The sequence below is a fragment of the Corvus brachyrhynchos genome, unplaced genomic scaffold (genome assembly GCF_000691975.1).
Source record: "Corvus brachyrhynchos isolate BGI_N302 unplaced genomic scaffold, ASM69197v1 scaffold99, whole genome shotgun sequence".
NCBI lineage: Eukaryota > Metazoa > Chordata > Aves > Passeriformes > Corvidae > Corvus > Corvus brachyrhynchos.
This window is the reverse complement of record NW_008239778.1, coordinates 13,060-22,571: the sequence shown is the minus strand read 5'-3', so window position 1 is coordinate 22,571 and position 9,512 is coordinate 13,060. Positions and strand designations below refer to the sequence as shown.

Here is a 9,512-nt window from a genome sequence, read left to right as displayed (position 1 = left end):
AGGAAGTTCAGGTTCTGGTTAGTGTCCTTGTCCCACAGTGCAAATCTCCCTTGGCAGCTGGTGAGACCCTGTTAATCAGTTAACACGTTGTGCTGCAGGAGGATTTATTGTTGTCTGGCTGAAGTCTGGGTTTAGGAGACCAGAAGGCATTCTAATGCAGAGCTGCCTCTTGTTTCTGGCTTTCTAAAGGGTTCACAGAACTGCTTTTGGACAGGCAAGGGTCATTTTCCCTCTTACAGCTTCTTCTTCCCTCTCCATTAATTTGTGGAGGTCATCAGAGTTACTGGTCTTGCTCAGGGCAGGGATTGGGGTTCTGAAAGGAATGGAATAACACTTTTTTTATCACATAATAAAATAGTGGTTTAACGTCTTTGCTGTCTTTTGGGGTTCCCAACAGCCTGTGCAGGTGATGGTAATCCTGTAAGCTCAGAGATCTCAGCATTTCTTTAAAGAGTTATTAATTAACTTCATCATGGTCAGCTGAACTAAGACATTGCAGTTTTTGTGGGGGGATTTTCTGTCTCACGTTTTATTAGAGCAGTCCTTTGAGTGTCTGCTTCTGAACAGACTTAACTGCCTTCTTGCACATCTTGAAGTTCAGTTTTGCTGCTCCCATTGTGAAAGGTACTTGAAATAGAAAAGGTGATTGTCCTCACCCTCCAGACTTGCAGTTTCCTGTGTGGTGTGGATCATAGGTAGTAGATGTGCTGGAGAACTGCCCATTTTTCCTTTAATCTCCTTTGGTTCTGATAATTTTTGGGATTAGTTGACTTTCAGTTCATGCAGAAAGATCACTTTTAAAGGTTGTATCAGTCTGAAGGAGGTGAGGTGATTGGTACCTCCTCAGTGTCAGCGGGATCCCACGTGGATTGTTCTGTAGCACAGGGGTTCTGGTATATCTGCCAAACCTGCTGCTCACCTTGGCCTGCACCTCCTCTGCAGGTGGGAATGACCGTCCACTGCCGGATCATGAAGATTGACATTGAGAAATTCAGTGCAGACCTGACCTGCAGGACCTCAGACCTGATGGACAAGAACAATGAGTGGAAACTGCCCAAAGACACCTACTACGACTTCGACTCTGAAGCAGCGGATCACAAACAGGAAGAAGACATGAAAAGAAAGCAGCAGAGGACAAGTGAGTCTCTTAATTTCTCTCTCCCTTGTAATTCCAGCCTTCCCAGGCTGCTTCAGGACAATCAGCACTATTAGATACGGTTGCATTAAAGCACTTCCTCTAGAAGGCTGAACGTTCCCTTTGTTCTCCAGCGTACATCAAGAGGGTGATTGCTCACCCATCATTCCACAACATCAGCTTCAAGCAAGCAGAGAAGATGATGGAGACCATGGACCAAGGGGATGTGATTATTCGGCCCAGCAGCAAAGGGGAGAACCATCTGACTGTCACCTGGAAGGTCAATGATGGCATTTACCAGCACGTGGATGTCCGAGAAGAGGGCAAGGAGAATGCCTTCAGCCTGGGCTCCATGCTCTGGATTAACACAGAGGTAAAGCCTTGCAGAGCATGCCTGGGAAGGGGAAGGACCTATCTGACAGGTTGACACAGCCTTTCTGTCCTTGCAGCTGCTTTCACACTCTACACTCTTAGAGAGTAACTTCCAACACATTCTCTGGATCTTTAGACAATACTTGTCTCTGGTTTTTTTCCTCAAGCCTTGCTGTGCAGAGTGTATGACTAAATACACCCTAAATACCTCTTTAAATGTGTTCCTTCAAAGGAGTTTGAAGACCTGGATGAAATTGTTGCTCGTTATGTCCAGCCAATGGCTTCTTTTGCCAGAGATCTGTTGAACCACAAATACTACCAGGACTGCAATGGTGGAGACAAGAAGGTAAGACTGTCCCAGGATGTGGTAGCTCCTCAGGAAGATATCCATAGGCTCTGTGTGTTGCTGAAAATGTGGGCTCCCCTGGAGCATTTATCTTCTTTCTCTCTTTAATTAGAAGCTGGAAGAGCTGCTGATAAAGACCAAGAAAGAGAAGCCAACATTTATTCCATACTTTATCAGTGCCTGTAAAGATCTACCTGGTAAATTCCTCTTGGGATATCAGCCTCGAGGCAAACCAAGGTAAGAGAGTGGCAAGCCCAGCATCTGCAGAGTACTGCCAGTACCAAACCTCAGCTGACTGCTGCCAGTTTTTCTTCCAGCTCTGTCAGAATTCCTGTAAATCACACCTCCTCTTTCCCAGGATTTGGCCTCCTGACAGTGGAGGACCCAATTCTAGCAGTAAATCTCACCCAGGAGACTCCCATGTTTCTTAACCATCTGGCTACCACTGTGCTGTGGGTGTCACAGGACTGTAGGCAGGGAATGATGGATTTTTCATGGAAAGGCAGGGTATTTTGAAGCAACTGTTTGAAGATAAAAGTGTCTTGGGTAGATCTGTCTGTTCATTATCAGTACAGCCATTGGCTGTGGTTTTAGTCCATGCCTGTCCTGACTGTTCACCTGTCAGTGAGTGACTGAAGCAGCCTGTGATGTGTTGTGGTCTCCCTGCTCCTCGCAGGATAGAATATGTGACAGTAACACCAGAGGGATTCCGCTACCGGGGCCAAGTCTTCCCTACTGTGAATGGACTTTTCCGATGGTTTAAGGATCATTATCAGGACCCTGTTCCAGGTAAGCAGCCTAAAACTTGAGTGCCTCAGCTGTTTGTTTATCACACATCATCAGGGACAGTTATTAAAGGACAGTTCTGTCGTCTTTGTCCCTAAAATGTGTCCTAGGATTTTTCTATATGTGGGAAGTTTCAAAGCAACGTTCCAAGTGTTTGGTTCCATGGACCCACTGAGAGCTCTCCTGAGAGTTAATCTTTCAGCCAAGTGGGCTGTGCAGCAAAACATGGACCAGTCCCTTTCCTCTCCCTTGTCTCCCCCACCATACAACCCAGCACACACCATTCCCTGGTGGCAAACTATCGTGCCAGAACCAGCGTTCCCTCCATTTTTTTCAAATCCCGAGTTTCAGGTTTCTCTCTTCCAGGAGAGTTAATCTAGCTCTTGGTTGGTATTTTGTACAGGTATTACCCCCAGCAGTAGCAGTCGGACCAGGACTCCAGCCTCCATTAATGCTACTCCAGCTAACATCAACCTGGCAGGTCAGTGCAGGCCATTCCCGGCTGGAATTGGGATGTCAGCTGCTCCTCCAGGCTCCACTTTTCCTAATGCAATGTGTCTCCCTTGCAGACCTGACGCGTGCAGTGAACGCTCTGCCACAGAACATGACCTCCCAGATGTTCAGTGCCATCGCTGCTGTGACAGGCCAGGGACAGAACCCAAATGCCACCCCGGCACAATGGGGCTCCAGCCAGTACGGCTACGGAGGCAGCGGAGGCGGCAGCAGCGCCTACCACGTAAGTGTCACTTAAATTGCCACTGGCTTCTCCCTGCTGCTAGAAACCACTGGGAGCCTGTAAGGAATCCCTCATTGCCTGGGGTCCCCAAATCCTGGTTTTGTCCCCCTGGTGCTGCACGGGCTGGATTCTTGAACCAGGTTTCCTCTTGCCTCGCGTGAGTGGAGAAAGGAGGCGCGTAACACAGCCCTGCTCCGGGGGGAGTTGGAGCAAGGAGCAAACTGGTCTGGCCCCCCCCCCAAGGAATGTGGCAGGGTGGAGAGGTGGGATCCAGCGGTGAGGGCACACAACCTTCTGATTGTGCCCCTGAATTGGCAACGTGAGCTGCCAGCGGAGCAGATTAGCTGGGAAAGTATGCGCTGAGTTTGCAGGGCTTTTCAGCTCAGCGCTAATCTCCGAGCTGCACCGGCGGGGAACACCTCAGCCTGACCCAACACCCAGGGGCTTTGCAGGGAGTAAGATGGAATTGGACAGTTTTGGCTCATGCTGAAGCCTTCCTGCATGTGTGCCTGCTCTCAGCCCACTCTGCAAGCTCCCAGCTTGACACCAAGGCGAATTCCAGCTGCGGAAGGACTGAGGAGCCTGGCTACAAAGAACACACCCAGCTGTTGTACCCAAAGAGGAGATGCTGCAAGACAAGGCTTGCAGGGAGGAGTGCTCCTCCTTCAGAGCACCTTGGGAGGCTTTCAGGAAGTTTGGCACAGTAAATGCCGAGCTGGGGATAGGCAGGGACTGTGGATAACCAGATGTGTTAATCATCAAGACATCTGAAAAAAAGGGGAGGTGAACACCGGCAGGCAAAGACGCTAAGCTCTCCATGGGACAAGCAGCCAGCTGGCTTGGGATGTGGGAGGGAGCCATCCTGGGAGCTGCTGCACCTTCTCTGCAGCCTGCAGGGGAAGAATTTATCTGTTCTTCGTGCCCACTGCAGGATGTCATTGCTGCTGGCTTGCCCCAAGTGTCTCTTGTGCCCCTTGCCTTTGCTTGGCTCGAGCATCTCCCCTTGGGGTGAACAAGGAGGGCAGGCTGTGCTGAATGTGCTGTGCTCAGCAGGGCTGGGGGCACACAGTGAGGGTGGGCACCCTCCTGGGGGAGCAGGGCAGTGCAGAGCCCCCGCAGCCAGGCAGGATCCACCCTCTGTCCCCTGACAGCCTCTGTTCTCTGCAGGTCTTCACGACTCCAGCACAGCAGCCGGTGGCCACCCCTCTGATGACCCCCAGCTACTCCTACACTACTCCCAGCCAGCCCATCACCACGCCCCAGTACCAGCTCCAGGCCAACACCACACCCCAGTCCACCCAGTCTCAGGCACAGTCGCAGCCATCGTCCAGCTCCAGGCAGAGGCAGCAGCCAAAGTGAGTAGCTCCGGGTGTTTGTATCCATGTCCTGTCTCGGTTGCTTTTCATGATTTTTGTAGGAACAGCATGGTGGGGAGGGAGGGAGGGAGGGCAGGGAAGCTCTCCTGTCCCATCTCACTTTGTCCCCGTGTCCTTGCAGGACCAACAGCCACGCTGCCATCGACTGGGGCAAGATGGCCGAGCAGTGGCTGCAGGAGAAGGAGGCTGAGCGGAGGAAACAGAAGCAGAGGTTGACCCCTCGCCCGTCTCCCAGCCCCATGATCGAGAGCACGCCCATGTCCATCGCCGGGGACGCCACGCCTCTCCTGGATGAGATGGATCGATAGGACCTGACACCCGACACCTCTGCTCTCTTCTCCAAGGAAGGGGGAAGGAGAGGGAACAATTGGAAGCGACTTCCCTTCGCTTAGACACATAACTCCTGTTTTATACGTCGTGGGATGGTGGGAAATGACTCTTGGTGATGTGCACCTGAGCGAGAGAATAGACTTGGCAGGGCTGGTTAAAAAATATATACTATATATAAGAAAAATATATCATAGAAAGGAACACTGCATCGGCCTCTGCATTCCAGGCTCTGGTTTTGAGGCACCTTGGAAACTTAGCAAAGCAAACTTGAGGTCAAAGGAGCCTGTCCTTGTACATGCACAGCACTCTGCTTTCACCCCAAAGACTGGGAAGCAAACGGAGCTGAAAGTGCATCGCCCTGGAGTGAGCCTGTTTCCTTTGGATTCTCCCAACCCCTGTGACTGTCACTTCCCCTCGTCCCAAGAACACAAAGCAAAGTCGTGGGGGTCGTGACAAACGAACCAGAGTTCTCACAAAGTTCCTGTTGTTGTTTGCTCCATGTTTTCATGTGTGACAGGCTCAGCAGAGCCTGTGCCAACCCCAGCTGTGTCTGGAGCGGTCCAGCACAGCGGCTCGGGGTCTTACTGGAGATGCAGCTGTTGTACCAAAGGCTTGCTCTCTCCTCTGGCTTCTTTTGGAACAATATTTATTTAGTTTTGATTTTTTTTTTTTTTTTAATCAAACTGCGAAATAAAGCGCCAGCCTACGGCAGCTTCCCCGAGACAGACACGTGGGATAAAGCACCATGGAGCAGCCTGGAGTGCATGGCCTCCTCCTCTGTACCTGCTTCCCCTGCCCAGCTGTAACCAAGAGGGGTGAATAAATAGTGTTTTTACTGAATGCTAGCTCAGAGGTTTTCTGCCTGCACCCTGCCCTCTTCCCCCTTAGGATTTGCTCAGAGCAGAGTTGCGTGGCAGGAGTCGCTGCTCCTTCTTCCTTTGTTGCTTGGCGTTGCCCTCTGTGTGCTGGAAGTTCCGAAGAGAAGCCGATTTCTGTTGTTAAAGAATAATGCACCATATGGAGACATCACACCGACATCGGGGCACCTCCCTGTGGTGTTGGATAGGGAGAGGCATTGGGAGGGCTCGGATAAAGTGGGTAACTTGTGTCAGAAAGAGCTCAGTGCGGTGTCCCTGAGGGATTGCCAGCGACGGGAGAGACATTTCTGAGAGGAAAAGTTCCTGCTGCACACACTTTCCCCTCTCCTGCTTTGTTAGTAGGGATTTTCTATGGAAGCAGAGTCTTTGTTCCTTCCCAGTGCTCCTGGTCAGCCTCCTTTGCTAGGAAATGAGCAGGAACAGCAGACCTTAGGAAACAAAGGTCTTCTTTGCATGTAAATGCTCCCGAAGAATGGCAGCGACCCGGGAGACAAAGCAAAGCTCTTTGCACAGAAAAATGCAGGTCCTGGCTTCAATGCCATCCCCTCTGCAGTGCTGGGGGGCTGACAGGGTCCTGTTCTTCCCAAAGCCACCCAGGCCAGGGGGGAGAACCGTGGACTGGAGCCCACAGCTCCGAGGTTGCAGGTGGATGAACCTGGCGCTATTTTCTTATTTTGTGAGACTGTACGATGGGAAATTCGCCTGGGAGCAGCTCCTTACTGGTTGGACCTGGAAGGGGGGGCTAGTTGTGTGTTGTTGCCTCCTTTCTGGCTGTCTTTGTTTCTAGTTTTCCCTTGCTGTCAATAAAAGTTCTACTTTTGGGAAGCTTGTCCGCATGCCCCGCGTCTGTCCATGCTTCCTGCCGGGATGCCGTGGCTGCCACAGGGGCTTTGCACCCAGAGAGGAAGCAGTGCCTCCCTCCACCCCTTGGTATTCCCCCCTGGACTCGTGTGATCCGCTTATTTCAGGGATTTGGGGTTGCACCGCACGCTCCTCAGTGTGGGGTTTGCTGTCTGCTCGACTCCTGCCGCTCCAGCTTTGCCCGAGTCTGGAATTTGGTGCTGGTGCAGGAAGATCTTTCCACCACCTCGCCAGGACACTGGGCTGAGCCACTCTCCACCCTTGGAAGTACCTTGGAGGAGTTGGTGGCAGTGCCCTGTTCCCTGCTTCTCGCTACAGGAGCCCACCAGGAAGGGACAGCATTCCCTGCCCCAGCTCTTCCCAGGCAGCATCTGCCTTTGTCCCAGGGGCTGGAAAAACATCTATTGTCCCACTCTAAGGAGCTTTGCAGGCATTTGAGGAGCCTTCAGGGAGGGCCAAGACCCTGTTCCTCGCAAAGGAAGGGAGATGGAGTTGGTGCTGGTGTGGGAGCATGGGAAAGGCGAGGGGTTAAGAGGATGAGAGAGCTTGGGTGGTGCAATTCAGAGAACTTCCAGAGAAAATTACATGCCTGGGGAGCTGGAATTTAACCCTCTGGCAGGGGAGTTAAAACTGGGCTTCAGCTCTGTTGCCAGTGTGTGGCCAAGAGCTGTGTCCCCAGTGCCAGGACAATGACATGAACTGATGGGAGCAGTGAGGAACAGCTCAAACCACCGGATACCCACCCAGCTCTGGGTGTTACCCTCCCACGGGATCAGTTTCCCCTGGAGGCCGTGCCCACTGCCATCCTTTCCTCCACAGAGACAAAGCCGAGGCTGCTCAAGCAGATGTAAATTTATTTCACAGCCAAGACCCACGCGGGGCTCAGGGGGGACTCAGAGCTGCAGCTCTCGTGCCGGCTCAGCCTCAGTTTTACTTTTCAGCCTCTTCTTTCTGTTCCTCTCCTTCCTCCTCCTCTTGCCACTGGCGGTGGGGACGGGGGAGGGAGTGGCTGGCGCTGGCTCCCTGCCCAATCCCTCCCATGCCGGGGCATCGCTAAGGATGGTGTTGGATGCTTCCCCCAAGGATGGCAGCAGGGCCCAGGGATCAGCGGGGACAGCAGCTTCAGGATGTCTCCGCACCCCCTTTTCTGTAGAGCCTTTCTTTTTCAGACCTTTCCCCTTATTTTTCTTATCTTTCTTTCTCTTCCTCTCTTTCTTGACTGCCTTGGGGGCTGTCCCGGTATGATGATCCCCTGGGAGGGCTCCTCCCCACGGGGGGCTCAGGGGGACTCCCCTGGGCCTGGCTGCCCGGTCGATGAGCTCCCCCCCAAATTCATACAGCACCGGCTCCCGGGGCACCGCCACGGCCACCGTGTTGTACGTCTTGCACCTGCCAAAATTGAGGAGGCACCACAGGGTGGGTGGGACAAGCCCTGGGCAGGGGGACAGTCCCCAGGGCGGGGGGCACTCACCAGACATAGAGATACGGCTCCACACACTCCTCCCTGTAGGTGAACTCGAAACAGGGCACCTGGATGACGTTGAAGAAGGCCTGGCCCACCACCCGCGAGGCTGTGTCGTTCACCCGCCGCAGGCACTCCTTCAACCTGCCCCGGGGCAGAGCCGGGCTCAGGGGGACTGGCACCCCCGGGGGGGATATTGGGGTGCTCTAGGGCAGCTTTGGGGACGCTCACCTGTGGTCGCAGTCGCAGTGGCTGATGGTGTGCCAGCGCAGGTTGCGGTACCCATAGCGGGCGGTGAAGGGGTGGATGACGTGCTGGCAGTGGTCATGGTCCCGGCAGCACCGGTCCGTGTCCTGGTGCTCCCCTGCAGGGAAAACGTGGGGTACAGGCAGGGCTGGGGGCCCCACATGCAGGGCTAGGGTTGAGCTAGGCTAGAACTAGGATCAGGATTAGATTGGACAGATGCACACTGGAATCATACTGGGATAGGGAAGGATGGATGGGTGGGGGCTCAGCTGGATCAGCACTTGGGTGGGGACAAGGCTGGCACTGGGATGGGGACTGATCTGCACCAATACCACACTGGGGATGAGACTGGGACTAGGCTGGGGTCAGGATGGGGACCAGGACTGGAGCAGGACCATGAGAGGGTCTAGGCTGGGATCAGGATAGCAACTGGGAATGGACCAGTACTGGGATGGGGACTGGAATGGCAGCAGGATGGACCACAGAGCAGGCTGGGGACAGAGGGTGGATCAAGAGCAGACCAGCACCAGGAAGGATTGTGATAGGGACTAGGCAGAGATGAACTGGGATTGGACTGGTGCTTGGGTGGGGACTGAACTGGGGCAGACAGGGATTGAACTAGCATGGGAACAGGGGCTGGAGTAGACCATGGGAACAGAGGCTGGAGTACTGGGATGGGATTGGATTAGGATTGATGGGGACTGATGCAGCACTCGGTTGGGGATGGGATGGGTTGGGATGGGGTGGGATGGAATGGGAGACAAGGGATTTGAGGAATGGAATGGGGAGGGATGGAAGGGAGTGGGATGAGATGGGATGGGAAGATACAGGTAGCAGCATCCCTGCCGCCCTTACCCAGCTGCTCGTAGGTATCCGCGTTGCTGCCAGCACCACACCACAGCGTCCCGGGATAGGTGCCCGCGGCGCGAGCGCGGGGCCGTCCCGGCGGGGCCGCTCCGGGGGCAGGTGGCAGCAGGAGCAGCA

The 9,512-nt window shown here is 53.8% G+C and overlaps 2 protein-coding genes across 3 annotated transcripts in view; one reads left to right on the top strand and one right to left on the bottom strand.

Moving 5' to 3' along the window:
- The window catches only part of SUPT6H (SPT6 homolog, histone chaperone), a 26,177-nt gene extending 19,382 nt beyond the window's left edge, over positions 1–6,795 (top strand). For both annotated transcript variants that reach the window (XM_017743040.1, XM_017743039.1), the window contains 9 exons: positions 943–1,138; positions 1,270–1,508; positions 1,740–1,853; positions 1,966–2,090; positions 2,530–2,642; positions 3,043–3,120; positions 3,209–3,375; positions 4,543–4,730; positions 4,873–6,795. In XM_017743040.1, the coding sequence (XP_017598529.1) occupies positions 943–1,138; positions 1,270–1,508; positions 1,740–1,853; positions 1,966–2,090; positions 2,530–2,642; positions 3,043–3,120; positions 3,209–3,375; positions 4,543–4,730; positions 4,873–5,059 (1,407 nt within the window). In that variant the 3' untranslated portion in view covers positions 5,060–6,795. The remainder of the gene's footprint in view (positions 1–942; positions 1,139–1,269; positions 1,509–1,739; positions 1,854–1,965; positions 2,091–2,529; positions 2,643–3,042; positions 3,121–3,208; positions 3,376–4,542; positions 4,731–4,872) is intronic.
- An 859-nt stretch (positions 6,796–7,654) lies between these two features.
- Positions 7,655–9,507, bottom strand: PROCA1 (protein interacting with cyclin A1; the record flags this gene model as incomplete). The annotated part of the gene is made up of 4 exons (XM_017742940.1): positions 7,655–8,209; positions 8,292–8,426; positions 8,514–8,646; positions 9,384–9,507. Coding segments are annotated over 4 exons (888 nt in total), but the record flags the coding sequence as incomplete, so codon positions are not given.
- Positions 9,508–9,512: the final 5 nt, after the last annotated feature.